Raw genomic sequence first — 15460 nt, 5'->3', positions numbered from 1 at the left:
ATGCCTCCTTGCTGGGACTCGTAAAAGTCTGCCATCATCTTCGTCGTGTTTTTCGCGTCCGCTTGCTCTTTGCGGTTGACTTGTAACACATCTAAACCACTCTCATCCTTCGGAAACAAAGGATATGCATACGCCTTGGCCAACCGACTGCCAGAACCCCCAGCTGAAACCAGGTGAGCGAGCAACAACCCACGAAGTTCGTTGTTACCAATTGCGAACGTAGTGAGAGCAAACATGATCAACTCTGAGCTCGACAATCTGTTACCCAAAAATCCTCTGCTCAGATTTGTTGGAAGCGCAAAGAAGGTACTAAAGAAGTTGCGCATCTGCTCGATGCGAAGCGACATGAGAAGCTCCATACCGAACTGGTAGAAACCGATTTGTCTTCGTGGCTCCGCACCCCAAAGGATTTCCCACGCTCTTCGGCTCGCCTCAATCTCGCCACCCTCCTTCAAGCCTTCGGCCATGGCCGTCGCAACACGCGGAGCTTTGCTAATACTGTTTACGACGGAGTAGCCAGACGCAGGGTGGACCATGCCGGCTGCTGCACCGTACGCGATGGTGCGTTGCGGGGCAACCGGCGGGGTACCGCCCAGTGGAATCCAACTCGCCTCGACTTCCAAGATGTCTTCTTCGACGATTTCCATACCCATCCGCTTCATACGACGATACAATCGCCGTTTGAGTTCATCGAACGGCACTTGTACGCGCGCGACGAGGCACGTCTCCTCGACGAACACCACATCCTTGTCCACGGGTAACACGTAAAGGAAAGACGGCACGCGCCAAACGCCCTCGTCTTGTTCCTCTTTCATCGCCTCCGGATCGCTTTGACGAAAATCCATGAACACGGCCTTGTTCACGGGAAAACCGTGGTTCGGAATGCGCACCTCAACGCCATACGCAGTCTGCCAGCCCGGCGGCGCACCCTCTTCGTAGCTGAGCATGTCGCGGTTGTGACCGGTGCCGGCAACGACGAGACGCGAATTCAACGTGAATTGCTGGCCTCTGTTTGCCTCTTCTTCGATCAACTTCTTCTCGCTTGCGGTAATATCGGAATCGCTAATGATGGTGCCTCGAACTTCGGCTAACTCGTTCTTTTCGACGTCACCGTGACGCACAAAATCTACCAGGCCTGGTAAATACTTGACGCCAGCCGCCGCGCACTCCTTCAACAAATGGTCGCGAAGACGCCTGCGGCACACTTGACCGTAAGGTCGACCGAGTTCAGTTCCACTCGCAGGATCAGAATCATCGAACCAAACCAATGCGTCGTCATACTTATGAAGCAAGCAGTGTTCGAGCCCTAGATCTTTGAACTCGTCGAGCCATACTCCGTAGTTGTTCACGAACGGGGTGTCTGGTGCGACGAGACCAACAGAAAGACCCTTCTTCGCCGTCTCCGCTGCGATCGCCAGACCTGCGGGGCCCGCACCGACAACGAGAACGTCGACCTTGTCGCGGTCGTTCAAAGCACTGAGGTACTCTTTGATTTGCTTTTGCTCACTAAACACCTTGCGCTGTTGAAACGCAATCCATTCGCGATCATCCTTCATCGTCTCCGGCTTCATGTCCTGCGGCTTGCTCAGTGTGTCTTCGGCTAAGATCTTCTCAAAGTCTAATGCGCTGCTTGTGATCGGTTTCGCAGTGGGATTTCCGACCGGGGCGGGAATAGGCCCGTTTTCGACCGACTTGAAGGCGTTGTTTTTGCCATCTTCGAGGATGAAACCGCCCCACTTGCTCGAGTCAAACTTGTTGTCGGCGAACGCAAAGTTTGCGAAGAACGACCCCATGAAAGGCAGAGCGGATTTGACAAAGTTAACTCGCATGTAGTTCGAAAACAACGCGAACAGATTCACCCCGAGCGAAAGCAAGCCCACCGGCTGGATTCGCCAGCTCAAAAAGCCAGCCCAGACGTCCTTGGGAAGGTCGAAGAACGTGTCAAAGAATTGACGCGTTCCATCGATATCGAGCTGCATAAGAGTCTCCATTCCAAAGCACATGAAAGTGCGCATGCGCAAATCATTCTCCGGCCAAATTGAGTTCCACACTAATGCCGCGGTGGCGTCGGCGTCGAATTTACCGTTGTTCATTTGCGCCGCCTCCGCCGCTTCCAGGGCGCCGGTAATATCCCCTCGCTTACCCGCCTTAAGGGCTTCATCAAGCGTGCCTACGAGCGTTCTAACGCATAACATCGTCTTTGCGACCATAAATCCAGTGCTAGGATGGACCATGCCGGCGGTTCCACCGATGCCGAGCGTGCGTTGCGGAAACGTCGGCAACACGCCGCCCATGGGAATGAGACAATACTCCTCTTCGTGTACCTTGGTTACTTTCACGCCCAAATAATCCAAACGCTCCTTCAACTTGAGCTTCAAGTCGTCAAACTCTAAGCCAGGTCGTGCCACCAAGCTCGTTTCCTCGAGGAACACCTCAGTTTCCGAGAAAGGCATGGCGTACAAAAACGTCGGCAACCTGTCGTTCGCTCGCTTAAACTCTGGGCTCAAGTGCTCGTCTCGCCAGTCCATGAACAGCATCGTGTCCAACGGAAAGTCGTGCTTCTCCACTGTGCACACGATTCCGAAAGCGGCTTGATATCCCGGCGTAAAATCGCGATCAAAGTCCACCAGCTTACGAGAGTGCCCAGTGGCGTCCAAAACCATCTTCGCATAGACCTTGCGTCCATCGCTCAAAGTCACCACCGAATGGTTCGGATCGCTGTTATCGCAGCTATCGACCGCGGCGATACCAAACTCCACGCCCTGCGTCACGCTGCGCGCGATGAGCTTCTGCTTGAGCTTCTTCCGATCCACCTGCGCGTACGCGCGGTCGAGCATCTTCCCGTCGGCGTCGCCGTCGTCTATAATAACTCGCGCCTTGTTCCACACCGCGCGATAGCAATCATCGAACCCGAGCGATTTAAACTCGTCGCACCACACCCCGTAATTATTCATCCACGGCGCGAGCGGCGACGGATCCATCAACGCCACGCGCAATCCGCGCTTGCTCGCCTCGTCCGCCGCCGTCAGCCCCGCCGGTCCGCACCCGACAATCACCAAATCGTACGCCTCGCTCGCGCTCGTCCCCCATCGCACGTTCGGCAGCGTTTCTGGAAGCGGCGTTCGCGACTCCTCGCTCTCCCGCCGATCGCCGCTCGTCAGCGGGTCCCACGAGGCGTCCAAGCCGTACAGCTCCGGCCGCGTCTCCCTCGCGCTCGGCCGTCGCGTCGCCCGCGGCGTCGCCGACGCCCCGCGCCGCGTCGCGCCCGGCGCGACGTCGCGCGCGCGCGTTCCCGCGTCGCCTCGCGCGCGAATCGCGCGCGTCACGCGCGCCGCGGGCGCTCGACGCGCGCGCATCGTCGACCGCGTCGGCGTCGGGAAATCGCGTCGCGAGCGCGTCGCGAGCGCGAGCGACGACGCGCGAGCGACGACGTCGGCGCGCGCGAGCATCGTGCGTCGATGCGCGCGCGCGTGGCGTGCGCGCGTGGACGCGCGCGGCCGTGTGGAGAACAGAGGAAGTGGATAAGAATCCTCCAACCGAGGGTAACGCGACGCCGCGGCGACGCGCGGAGAAACGCGAGACGACATAAAGCGATGACGTATCGACCGCTGTGGTGGATGCCGGTGAAGACGTACGCGGGAAAAAATAAAGACGCGCGCAGAGCGATGGAAAACGGCGACGGGAGGGATGAGGTCGGACGCGAAGCGACGAAGACGAAGGCGCGCGAGATGTTCGCGAGATGGTTGCGAGACGCGAAGGGCGCGCGGTTGCCGGCGTTTTTGACGCCGCGGAGGTGAAAAACTGCGCGCGTTCGCACGACAACGTCGTCTAGATGGATGGGCTCTCTAATCTATTGGGGTCGTCCAGGCCGAGGTCTTCGAGGCTGCGGTCGTCTTCGCGCCAGCCGTCGCGGACTTTGACTTGGATGTCTAAAAATACCGGGCGGCCTAAAAACTTCTCAATGTCCGCGCGCGCGCTGGACGAAAGTTTTTTCATCGCCGCCCCGCCTTGGCCGACGATGATGCCGATTTGAGATTGACGCTCGACGAAGACTTTGGCGAGGATGAGATCCTTCTTCACGCCGTCGCGTTCCTTGTGCGTCTCGATCCAAACTTGCGTGCTGTACGGCACCTCTTGTTTGTACTGCAAAAATATCTTCTCGCGGATGATTTCGGCGATGAAGAATCGTTCGGGGTGCTCGCTGATGGCGTCTTTGGGGTAAAGCGTCGGGCCGAGCGGTAAACGTTCCAGCGCCCACTCTTTGACGTTGCGCGTCCCCGTTGAGTTGAGCGCCGAAATCGGCAACACCTCGTCGATCGCCTCTTGCGCTTGAAAGTACTCAATCAACTCCATGATCCGCTCACGATCGCCAACCATGTCACATTTGTTCAAAATCAACGCCGTCGGCACGCGCTTACCCTTCTTCGGCGCCAAACCTTCCCACGCCCCGTACGGATCCCGCGCCGCGTCCACGATGTAAAACAACACATCCGCGTTCGCCATCGAATTCCGCACGCTCTTCAGCATCATCCCATCCAGCTTATTAAACTCCTCCACCATCACCCCCGGCGTGTCCAGAAGCACCATCTGCGAGTTCTCGTCGCTCAGGATGCCCAAAATCCGATGCCGCGTCGTCTGCGGCTTGTACGTCACGATGCTCAGCTTCGTCCCGACCAAATCATTCATCAGCGTGCTCTTCCCCGCGTTCGGTCGTCCGACGATGGCGGCGTACCCTGACTTATGTCCCGGCGGGTCCGGTTTCAGGAGCTCACCGCCGATGTACGGCAGCACCTCGACGTTTTCGTCGTCGTCGTCGTCGTCGTCGAAGTCGCGCGCGTCCTCGTCCCCCCGCGCGCCGTCCTCCGCCTCGTTCTCGCGCGGCATCTGCGCGAAGAACGCGTCCGCGAGATCTTTATCCGGCCCTTCGTCCTCGTCCTCGTCCTCGTTCGCGTCGCTCGCGCGCGCGCGCGGCGTCACCGCGCGTCGTCGCGCCGCCGCCGCCATCGCGCGCGCGGCGCCCTTCCCGCGCGTCGCCGTCGCGCGCGCCGAGTCCCCGGCGCGCGCGCGCGCGCGATCCGCGACATCGCGCGCGCGCGTCGCCGTCGCGCGCGCGAGCGACGGCGCGATCGCGCGCGTCGCCATCGCGACGAAGTGCCGCCGCCGCGTCACATCGCCCCGCGTCATGTCCGACGCCGCCGACGACGACGACGCGCCGCAGACCGCGGACGAGCTGCGCGCCAAGCTCGATGAGTACGAGCGCTCGCTCGCGGACGTCGAGGCGTCGCTCGCGGACGCGCCGGGGGACGAGGAATTGATCGATTTGAAGGATTCGCTCGAGGATGTCATTGAAATCACGCGCGACGTCCTGGCGACGACGCTCGCGGCGCGGGACGACGTCGACGACGACGAGTTAGGCGCGGGTGACGGCGCGAACGACGCGCGAGGCGCGACGGCGGCGACGGCGACGACGACGACGACGCTGGGAGGGACGTTCGCGGGACGGGACGTGCTCGCGCTCGACGCCGAGGGCGCGTGGCGGAGGGGACGGTGCGTGCGAGCGATGGACGACGGTACGCTGGACGTGTACCTGACGGAGAGCCACACGCGAGTCGCGGTGAAGGCGAGCGATGTGAGGATAGACATCGGGGGTCAGGCGAAGACGAAGGCGAAGGCGCCGCCGCCGCCGCCGCCGAGAGAGGTGTATCGCGGCGTGCCGGAACCGAGACGCGTGGAGTTGACGCGAAAGACGGAGTTCGTGCGGAAAGAGCCGCCGAAGAATTTGGAGATTAAGCCCGGGGATGACTCGGAGACGCGGGAGTTGAAGCGGAAAAAGTTGAAGACGTTCAAGTATAAGCAGCGGCAGCAAGAGATAAGCGCCGAGCAAAACCAAAAGGCGAGCAGTTGGCAAAATTTCCAAAGCAAAGGATTGAAGAAGGGGAAGAAGGGCATTCAGAAGAACTCGATCTTCGCGTTGCCCGAGGATTTGACCGAGGCCAAAGGCGTGGGGTTCGCGGGGAGCAAGCCGGTCGGTAATAGATAGTCGCGTGCATTTCAAAAACTTGCAAAATAATTCGTCGTCAACGCCGCTTACAAAAGAATTTACTGATACATCGAGAATCGCGATTCGTCAAACTCCGCCTTGGGTTTCGGTGTGTCGTCGTCGGACATGTACCTCGACGGCGACGAAACTCGAGCGCGCCCACCCGCGCAGCCGAGCGACACGCGCGTCGAAACCCCCGTCTCCGGGTTCTTCCCCGACGCCGTTTTGCACAACGCCTGCTGCGTCTTGACGTCGAGCAACGCGTCGGTGAAATCCGCGTTCTCCACGATCGCGCCCTCCAAATCCGACGACGTCAGCACGACGCGATTCAATATGGCGTTCGTGAAGTTAGCCTTGACGAGCACCGCGCGATCCATGAGGGCATCGCTCATGTCCGCCCCCGTGAAGTCGACCTCCGGCGCGACCATCTTCATCATGTACGCGCCGCGCAAGTTCGCCCCTCGAAGCTTGGCGAATCGCAAATCCGCGCCCGTGAAATTCTGCGACGAGGAACGCGGTATATTTCCGTCAGTACGTCGGCGCGAGCGATCGCGCTTCGAGCGATCGACGCGTTCGCCGAGCGAATCGAGCGTCGTCACGCACGCTCAGTCGCAAGTCCTCGCCGAACTCCTTCGTGATGTCAACTTTGACCAAATCGTAACCACCGAACTGCTTCGCCGAGCCGCGGTTGAACTCGCCCCCTCGATTCGCTTCCGCGGCGTTCAATTCCGCGCGCGCCGGTCCGGCGAGGACGACGCAGGCGGCGGCCGCGGCGGCGAGACCGAGCGAGGCCGCGCCGGTCGCGGTGACGTCGTCGGTGGTTCGACGCGCCTGCACGCGCGCGCGACGGCGCTGAACGCGCGAGACCGGGGCGAGGGAGACGGGAGCGATCGCGCGCATCGTGTGCGGGCGTTGAGCGCGGCGTCGAGCGCGCGCGGTGATGTGGCGGGCGCGCGGCGCGAACGGCGAGGGACCGACGAGGACGGGACGAGACGGGAAGCGTGAAAGCGAGTCCACGCGCGACGGGGCGCGGCCGGACAGGTCGGGTCGTTCGCACATAGGCTGGTGTATCGCATACACATTAAGAGCCTATTCTCTTCGCTAAATTCACGCGTCGGAGACGCTCGCCGGCGCCGCGCGTTTCTCACGGCGCTCGCGGCTTCGTCGGCTGAAGACCGCCGTCCTCCTTTCCGCGCGTGTCTGTCTGCGCCCCTCGTCATCGACGTGCACTCTCGTCATCGTCGCTCTGTGTTTCTCTCGCCCCCTCGCTCGCGTTCGCACGCGCGCGGTCTCACTCTCGCTCGCGCCCCCCGGCCTCCCTCGCTACAAACCCAAAAGCGCTTCAGCTCTACAAAGTGGCGTACTTCCTAGTCCATTCCTTCGCGAGATCGTTGTATCGGTTACGATCCGTCTTATAGATGTGCGCGATCTCCGGAACCAAGGGATCATCCGGGTTGGGGTCCGTCAATAACGAGCAAATGCTCAAAAGCACCTTGCTAATCGTCAACGCCGGCGACCACTGCTCCTTCAAGATATCCAAACAAATCGACCCCTGGCTGTTAACGTTCGGGTGATACACCTTCGTCTTGAAATTCACCTTCGGCGGTTTGAACGGGTAATCCGGAGGGAAGTGAATCGCGACGAAGAACAGTCCGCCTTGGTACGGCGAGTCGCTCGGTCCGATGATCGTCGCGTCCCAGTGGAAAATATCATCGTCCGACCGCGGGCCCGCGCTGCAGGACGTCGGCGGGTCCTTTTGCAAATCTGTTCGCGTCGCGCGTGCGCGTCGTCAGTCATCCGCGCGCGAGCGAACGCGCTTTCGTATCGATCGAAGCGCGAAGACGTCGGTCAGCCCGAGACGCGTCGTCGACGACGACGACGCGCCGCGCGCGCGTTCCGCGCGCGCGCGCGCCGAGCCGCGCGATGCGGGATATTGCGTCGCATCTTTTCGCGCGCGCGCGCGCCTCGGGACGGCGTCGCGCGCGTCCCAGGCCGCGTCGGCGTCGGACCGCGTCGGCCGCGCGATTCCGCGACGATCTTCACGACGCGCGCGCGCGTCGCGCGACGACGCCTCGCGCGCGCGAGCGCGACGAGCAAACGCACCCAAAAGTTCTTTAATGATTCTCTTCGACGCCATGTCGATCGGTGGAGCGCTCGCGGCGCGTGACGTCGAGTTGTGCGGAGGCCGATCGAGCGACGAGGGTGGCGCGCCACGGGCGTGGAATGTCGGCACTTCGCGAAGGGGACGCGAACGCCGCGCGAGGCGTCGACGACGACGCGGACGGGTCCGGGTCCGCGATTCGACGCGAGAGCGAAGATGATATTAGGACGTCGCTAACGGGTCGAAATCGTCGTCGCGAGGGTGATCGGGCGAGGCGGAGGCGACGACGGTGGGATCGGATTCGACGCGCGCGGCGCGCATGGAGAAGGAGACTTGGTGGAGGACGGTGGCGCCGAGACGCTTGAAACCGCCCTTGGCGCGGACGGTGGCGGTTCGGACGTCGTTGGTGAGGAGCTTGAGGGCGAGGTAGGCGGCTTGGCCGTCGGTGCGCGCGGCGCGGAGTTGGTCGAGACGGCGGAGTTGGCGTCGACATCGATCCAGGGAGACGCCGGGCGGAAGGGCGCGGAGTTTGGCGACCGCGCCTTCGGGAGAGGCGACGTGCTGGTCGACGAGGGCCATCCACGCGTTCGATGACATGGAGAGCGATGGTGCCGTCGGGGAGGATGAGCCTTGATTTTTGTGAGAAGATGTCGCCGACGCCGTCATTTTCGTCGTCGCCGCGGTTTCGCCCGGCGGACGTTCGGGGATCACGCGAAAGGTCTCCATCCCGTTCATGAGACACGACTTGATAAATGCGTCAACGCCGACGAATAGCTCTGAAGGTTTATCGCCGCGTCGTGTCGCGCAGGATTCGAACGCCCTCGCCGCGAACTGTTCGGTGACTTTGTAGTCGCACAATCGAAGCGCAGCGGCGAATTCGTCTCGCACCAAAGCGCCATCGTCATCGCAATCAGCGGCAAGAAATAAAGCTTTCAATGTTTCCAAACTCGCGAGTCGGCGAGATGTGTACTCGTCCATCGCCCCCCGCATTAAACTGGCAAACTTGACCGTCGTCGAGTTCGTCGCATGCTTGATCCCGAGTTGTTTACCAACAAAATCTTTCAGCGCCGAGGCGTCGTCTTTGTACTCCGTAAACACGCGCTTGATGGCATCTAGAGCGCGTGTAAGTGCGAGCGTACCTGTCATAGTCGGCGTGATGTCGATCTTCGAATCGTTCCCGAGGCCGAACTCCATAAATAGTTGGCCAAGGTTGGTTTCGCTCGCGAGCGCTTCGAGCAGACGTAAATAAAACGTCACCGTCGGCGAATCCGTCAAGACCGGTGCTCGATGCGCTCGATGTGCGCCGAAACCACAAAACGCGCCGAACTGGGAAATCAGTCCGCACTCCTCCGCGTGATGCGACGTCGAAGCAATCAAGTCGTGCAAATTCGTTTCGGCGAGTTGCTTCAACCCAAACTTGTGCAGATGCCAATCGTACACGAAATTCGTGAGTGGCTGCGCTGAGGCGTCACACATCGCGCCGTCGTCGCCATTTATCTGCGCTGTCGAGTCGAGCGTGAGCTTATCGGTGTATATGTGCGCGATACATTTGAGTACCCAAGCGCGTGGTTTCCGCCGACCAATCTTTTGCGAAGTTATGAGAGTGGCGAAACCGCCGAGAATCTCGCGCTTCCATTGATCCGCGTCCGTGCCGAGATCTGGGGCGTGCAACCTCGTATCTTTACCATCCATTCCACTCCTCGAAGCTTTTTCTTTGCGTCGACGCTTCGAGATCACTACGTGGTCGGTTTGCACCTCAGCCGATACGCCCGCGGTTGCTGCTGCTTCACCCTTGTACGTCGACTGGCCATCCATGCGTTCCAAGGTTTGGGTCTCTGTAGTGGAGTAACACGATTTATCCGGAAGCATCATGCGCGTCTGGAGCAGCTGATTGTCCAAAAACCTTACGCGCTTCGAGAGATTGTCTCTGTCGTTGAGAGCGTCGTAGAGCGACTGCTCCATCGACATCACCGCGAATTCAAGATCACGCCTTGATTGAGTCTCCATCAGTTTTAGGCGCTCATGCAATCGATGAATCTCGGCACGGTCAATTTTCTGCATCATCATTAATTCGTTTTCCCTCGCACGCGACCGTTTAGTCATTAAATCTGCCCGCTCGTTATCAACTTGCTGCCGTCGTCTTGCAGAATCGGCTTCGAATTTACATCTCGCAACGCGCTCTGTGAGCGCGAGTTGCTCGTTCTCTTTCGTCTCCAGCGCGCCTTGAAGTTCGTCAAGCTCGATGACGAGAGACTCGTTTCGTCGCTGCCACCGGTCACACACGTTGCGCATCGTGGAGAAGAGCTCTCCGTAGCGTTCGCGGATCGCATCCAACAACTCGCCTCGATCTCTACACCCAGCGCTCACTTGCCGAGCACTCTCTCGGAACGCGGTATCGATTATCTCAAAGTCGTCGCTAAACGTGTCGATGTGCAAGCTTGCGTACCGCGCGAGCGCTCCACTCACCGTTCCCAAACCGCCCATCTTGCTCAGCTCGGCGCACTTGTTCTCGATGGCGCCCTCTGGCAAGACGTCGTCTAGCCGTCGCAACAGCATGATAGCCATTCCACGCGTTGCAGGCTCGGGTGGTTTCCGCAGGATGAGCTGTCGAGCACTCATGTCGCGAACGAGCGAAGGTTTCAACGAATGTCTCTCGTCCTTTTCGTCGCACTTCCTCGTTGGCCTGCAGCGATCCATGACGCTCCATCGCTTACGCTCCGGAAGAGCGTTTGGCGATTTATTTTCGATTCTCTTCGCCTTCAAATCAGTCAAGGCTTTCTGTACACGCGTGATTTCCCGCCTCAAGAGATCGATCTCGCCTCCCACGGAGCGCCGGTCCGCGCGGTCGTGGTTGCGATTCTCGGTGTGGCTCGCCGCGGCGCTCAGGTCTTCACGGGGGGGACGCGTGAGCGCACGCGTGATATCACCGTACGCCCGCTGACGGCTTCTTCCAAACGGTAAGCCATCACCCACGCCTTCGGGCATGCGGAGATATGAAGACGAGAGTCATTTATTTTTAACTCTCCCACGACGTCGCTTCTGTTGTTGCCCAATCGCGCCGACCGTCGTTCACTTGAATTGAATTTCGTTTCGACGCGCTCGTCTCATCGTTTTTTCAGTTCTTCTGAAAGTCTCTGCGCGACGCCATACGTTTCCCGTCGTCGCACGCCGAGTTCTTTTGCGACGCGTCTCGACGCGTCGGAGGGAGACGCGCCGTCCTCCAACAGCGAGCGCACCGCGTCTTCGACGTTCGACGAGCTCGGCGCGCTATTGTCGTCGTCATCGTCTTCATCACTCGCGAGCGCGGGTTGGTCGTCATCGTAACCTTCGATGACGAGCGTGATTTCCCCTCGCGGGGCGCGCCGCTCGAACTCCGCTCTGGCCTCACTCAGCGTGCTTCTCCAAAACTCTTCGTGCACCTTGGTCAACTCTCGACACACCGAGCATCGTCGATCGCCCAACGCCGCGTGTGCGTCTTCCAACGTCCCGATTAGTTTATGCGGAGGCACGAACATGATGAGCGTCGCCTTGTTGCGCGCAAAACTCTTAAATCTTTTCGCTCTCTGCGAAGATTTCGGCGGCGGGAAACCGATAAACGTAAACTCATCCGTCGGCAATCCCGCGCCCGCGATCGCCGCCAAAACCGCGCTCGGTCCCGGCACGGGAAACACTCTCACACCCATCGCCGCCGCCCTCGCCGCCAAATCCGCGCCCGGGTCGTTCACCGTCGGCATTCCCGCGTCGCTCACCAGCGCCAGCGCCGCGCCGCTCGCCAACCGTCCCAGCACCGACTCCCTCCGCTTCGCCTCGTTATGCGCGTGATACGACACCAACGGCGTCGCGATATCGTACGCTCGCATCAGCTGCTTCGTCCGTCGCGTGTCTTCGGCCAGCACCGCGTCCGCGTCGCGCAGCACGCGCAGCGCGCGCAGCGTGACGTCCTCCAGGTTGCCAATCGGCGTCGCCACCAGGAACAGCCCGGGCTCGAGCGTCGACGCCCCGCGCGCGCGTCGCTCGCGCGCGTCCTCCTCGAGCGCGCGCGCGAAGCCTCGCTCGTCGTCGTCCGCGTCGTCCTCGTCGTCCGCGTCGTCGTCGCGCGCGCGCGTCCCGGCCTCGCCCGAGCCAATCGGCGTCCCGGCGGCGCGAACGCTCGCGCGCGTCGCGCGCGTCCATCGTCGCGCCGCCGCGCCGCCGCGACGCGTCGACGCGCGCGCGGGCGTCGTTCGGAGCGCGCGCGCGCTGGCGAGGCGCGCGAGCGCGCGCATCGGACGCGTTCTGACGTCGACGCCGCGATGCGGTCGTTACGCGACGACGACACTCGGCGACGCGCCTCGCGCGCGCGCCACCGCGGGGGCGTCGGCGCGGCGGCGCGCGATGGGGAACGCGTGCGCGCGACCGAAGGCGGACGACGACGGCGCGCGGGCGACGTCGAGGCGCGACGCGCGCGCGACGAAGACGGACGCGTCCGAATCGGCATCTCGTCGAGATGATCGTCGCGCGGCGACGACGGTGCGCGCGCGAGCGTCGATCGACGGAGGACGGCGAACGTCGCGAGAGTTCGCCGCGCTCGTGTCGGTGGCGCGGTCGTGGCGGGGCGCGGAGACGTTCGCGACGAAGGATGGATTCTTCGACTCGCTGGAGCCGTGGTGGGGCGTGGCGGCGCCGACGCCGTGGACGGGACCGCCGACGCCGACGATGGCGTGCGAATTAGAAGAGGAGGAGTTTTACGATCACGTCGAGTTGAAACGAACGCACGGGAAGATACCGCTGTACCCGTGGGAGGGGGAGACGTGGACGGGGCCGCGGATGTTAGACGTCGTCGAACACGGGTTGACGTGCGCCGACGTCGACGCGGGGTTGGGACGGCCGTGCACGCTGAAGATGAGCAATGAGAGGCAGATACAGCATTTGCGAAACGCTATAGCGGACGTCATGCAGTCGGTGGCGTTTGAGTTCGCGATGAAGGTGTTCGAAGGGCACGATACGCCCCCCGAGGTGGCGTGTCAGAGATTTTTACGGCGGCTTTGCGAGGCGTGTCACGGCGGCGTGTATTGTCGTCTGCGCATCGTGCATAAGACGAAAGATGCGTGCTTGGCAAACTTACAGGATAGTAAGAACTTAGGCGCCGCTTTATACACGAGAATATTTATGTTGCGATTTCTCAAGAGGTTTCCGCCACAGCACGGATTTAGGCACCGAGAAATCGACGCCGACGAGACAAAGGAGCGCGCGGTGCGGGACTTGGCGGATACTTTCGATATGTTTAAAATTTGGCCCGCGAGCGAGAGCCATCCCGCAGCGTTATTTTGTTGCATGACCACGGCCGGGATGAAGAATCTCTTACGAACCGAGGTGACGGATTCGTGGTACGGTGTGAACCAAATGTACGAAGTCGCCCTGGCGCAACCGAGCGAATACTTGAGCGGCAAGTTGCCGCCGATGATCGTGGATGTGAAAAAGTGTTCTGTGACGGTGTTCACCAGGGCGAACATCGCGCTCATCGCTAGGCAGTTCGCCGTCGCCGAGTTTCACCCAGAGCCTTTCGCGCACTTCATCGTGACGAATTGTCCGTACTTGCTCGCCGCGCTCTGGTCCATCGGCAAGTTGTTCTTGACGGAGAGCGCTCGAAACAAGTTTGTGATTTGCACCGGAGACGCCTCTACGGAGATTCAGAAGCGGTACGGCGTGGCTAAAAGGGATCAGCCCGTCGAGTGCGGTGGCGAAGCTCGCGACGAGATGATCGCCGCTCGCGACTGGCTCGCCGTCGTCCCGCACGAGGGCGCGATTAAAGACCTCCAGCGCGCCATGGCGGGACGACGCGCCATAGCGGGGACGGCGTCCGATCCAGACGCCAGTCCTCTCGTTCGCAAGTTTTCTGCGCTCAATATGACACCGAAGATGGCGTTCAAGACGGGGATTCGACCGTCATCCACGTCCCTCGTCTCCGTCGCGATTCGCGCCGTCGAATTCGTCTTCCTTCTGGCGCTCTTCGCGCTCGTCTTTAGATCGCCCGCTCGTCGACTTTACATGGTGGCGATGAACACCTAAATATATGCATTACATTGATGTTAAAACTCTTGCAGACTCTACTGCGGCTTGAACCACGCCGCGAACGATCCGCACGTCTCGTCGACGAGGGCATGGGGGCGGCCGCGATACCGAAGACGCAACACGGACCACGACGCGAACCCTCGCGCGCGGCGTCGGCGGCCGCCGCAGTTCTCGCCGCGAACACGGTTACATGAGAGCCAAGGTGCGCGACGACGACGACGCGAGGGCGAGAACGTTTTCGTCGCTCGATCGCGACGCGCGCGCGCGACGCGCGGCGAGCGACGCGCGCGCGAGCGCGGCATCGATCGCGAACGCGCGAACGCGCGAACGCGACGACTGACGACGACGACGACGACGCGCGAACGCACGCAGTGGCGCAAGAAACGCACGCGCAGACTTAAGCGTAAACGCAGAAAGATGCGCCAGCGCTCTAAGTAATATTCTCGAGCAAAGTCACGAGAAACGAACGCGAGACGTCGGCGAGGTCGGGCGGGAAGATCTGTGTTAGGGCTTTCGGCGCGAGGTCGACGACGAAGCGCGAGCTAGGAGGAAGGAGACGAAGAGGAGGATAAGAGGGAGTCGCGATGCGGGAGTTACGGCATCACGAACGTAAATTGTTGAAAAAAGTTGATTTCTTGCAGTGGAAATCTGAACACTCGCACCGAGAGGTGTCGACGATTCGGAGGTATCACTTGCGAGATCGAGACGAGTTTAAGCGATTCAACGTGTTGGTCGGTTCGGTGACGAAGTTGGCGAACGCGTTGAAGAAACTTGACGCGCGAGATGAGACGAGACAGCACACGACGGAGGCTTTGTTGGCGAAATTGTACGATATTGGTGCGATTCCGTCGACCAAGTCTTTGACGCTGTGCGACCGGTTGTCGACGTCGTCGTTTTGTCGACGACGCTTGGCGACGGTTTTGGTTCGCGCGCGCATGTGCGAGACGTTGCGAGAGGCGACGACGTTCATAGAACAAGGGCACGTGCGCGTGGGGGCGAAAGTCACGCGTAATCCTGGATACATCGTTACGCGAGATATGGAGGATTACGTCACGTGGGTGGACACGAGTAAGATCAAACGCAAAGTGGCGGCGTACAACGATAAATTGGACGACTACGATTTGTTGGGCGAATAATTGTATCGCGTACGCCGTTACTGGGCGTGTGTCTTGTTCGTTCTCGAGGGGTTGAGCGGAGGACTGTTTGTATTCGCGTCGAGGAGACGACGCGAACGCGACGGCGTGAACGAATAGAAATCGACTTGTAAC

General features: G+C 60.8%; 10 protein-coding genes across 10 annotated transcripts; 3 read left to right on the top strand and 7 right to left on the bottom strand.

The window, feature by feature from the left end:
* Positions 1–164: 164 nt before the first annotated feature.
* OSTLU_43511 (predicted protein) lies at positions 165–1556 on the bottom strand (the record flags this gene model as incomplete). The annotated part of the gene is made up of 2 exons (XM_001422453.1): positions 165–1016; positions 1083–1556. Coding segments are annotated over 2 exons (1326 nt in total), but the record flags the coding sequence as incomplete, so codon positions are not given.
* Positions 1557–1772: 216 nt separating this feature from the next.
* Positions 1773–3356, bottom strand: OSTLU_43800 (predicted protein; the record flags this gene model as incomplete). The annotated part of the gene is made up of 1 exon (XM_001422452.1): positions 1773–3356. A coding segment is annotated over one exon (1584 nt), but the record flags the coding sequence as incomplete, so codon positions are not given.
* Positions 3357–3828: 472 nt separating this feature from the next.
* OSTLU_43907 (predicted protein) lies at positions 3829–4884 on the bottom strand (the record flags this gene model as incomplete). The annotated part of the gene is made up of 1 exon (XM_001422451.1): positions 3829–4884. One exon carries the CDS (start codon positions 4882–4884, stop codon positions 3829–3831), a length of 1056 nt encoding a protein of 351 aa, XP_001422488.1.
* A 298-nt stretch (positions 4885–5182) lies between these two features.
* On the top strand, positions 5183–6040 carry OSTLU_29366 (predicted protein; the record flags this gene model as incomplete). Its single annotated transcript, XM_001422621.1, has 1 exon — positions 5183–6040. One exon carries the CDS (start codon positions 5183–5185, stop codon positions 6038–6040), a length of 858 nt encoding a protein of 285 aa, XP_001422658.1.
* A 167-nt stretch (positions 6041–6207) lies between these two features.
* On the bottom strand, positions 6208–6549 carry OSTLU_8317 (predicted protein; the record flags this gene model as incomplete). Its single annotated transcript, XM_001422450.1, has 1 exon — positions 6208–6549. A coding segment is annotated over one exon (342 nt), but the record flags the coding sequence as incomplete, so codon positions are not given.
* An 839-nt stretch (positions 6550–7388) lies between these two features.
* OSTLU_43750 (predicted protein) lies at positions 7389–8177 on the bottom strand (the record flags this gene model as incomplete). The annotated part of the gene is made up of 2 exons (XM_001422449.1): positions 7389–7804; positions 8144–8177. The coding sequence occupies 2 exons, from the start codon at positions 8175–8177 to the stop codon at positions 7389–7391; spliced, it is 450 nt and encodes a 149-aa protein (XP_001422486.1).
* A 186-nt stretch (positions 8178–8363) lies between these two features.
* Positions 8364–11126, bottom strand: OSTLU_89668 (predicted protein; the record flags this gene model as incomplete). Its single annotated transcript, XM_001422448.1, has 1 exon — positions 8364–11126. The coding sequence occupies one exon, from the start codon at positions 11124–11126 to the stop codon at positions 8364–8366; it is 2763 nt and encodes a 920-aa protein (XP_001422485.1).
* Positions 11127–11269: 143 nt separating this feature from the next.
* Positions 11270–12127, bottom strand: OSTLU_6302 (predicted protein; the record flags this gene model as incomplete). Its single annotated transcript, XM_001422447.1, has 1 exon — positions 11270–12127. A coding segment is annotated over one exon (858 nt), but the record flags the coding sequence as incomplete, so codon positions are not given.
* Positions 12128–12836: 709 nt separating this feature from the next.
* Positions 12837–14189, top strand: OSTLU_29361 (predicted protein; the record flags this gene model as incomplete). Its single annotated transcript, XM_001422620.1, has 1 exon — positions 12837–14189. One exon carries the CDS (start codon positions 12837–12839, stop codon positions 14187–14189), a length of 1353 nt encoding a protein of 450 aa, XP_001422657.1.
* A 587-nt stretch (positions 14190–14776) lies between these two features.
* OSTLU_29359 (predicted protein) lies at positions 14777–15363 on the top strand (the record flags this gene model as incomplete). Its single annotated transcript, XM_001422619.1, has 1 exon — positions 14777–15363. One exon carries the CDS (start codon positions 14777–14779, stop codon positions 15326–15328), a length of 552 nt encoding a protein of 183 aa, XP_001422656.1. The 3' UTR covers positions 15329–15363.
* Positions 15364–15460: the final 97 nt, after the last annotated feature.

Source organism: Ostreococcus lucimarinus, chromosome 20 (genome assembly GCF_000092065.1).
Source record: "Ostreococcus lucimarinus CCE9901 chromosome 20, complete sequence".
NCBI lineage: Eukaryota > Viridiplantae > Chlorophyta > Mamiellophyceae > Mamiellales > Bathycoccaceae > Ostreococcus > Ostreococcus sp. 'lucimarinus'.
Note: the sequence above shows the minus strand (reverse complement) of the source record. Positions and strands in the feature narration are given on the sequence as shown.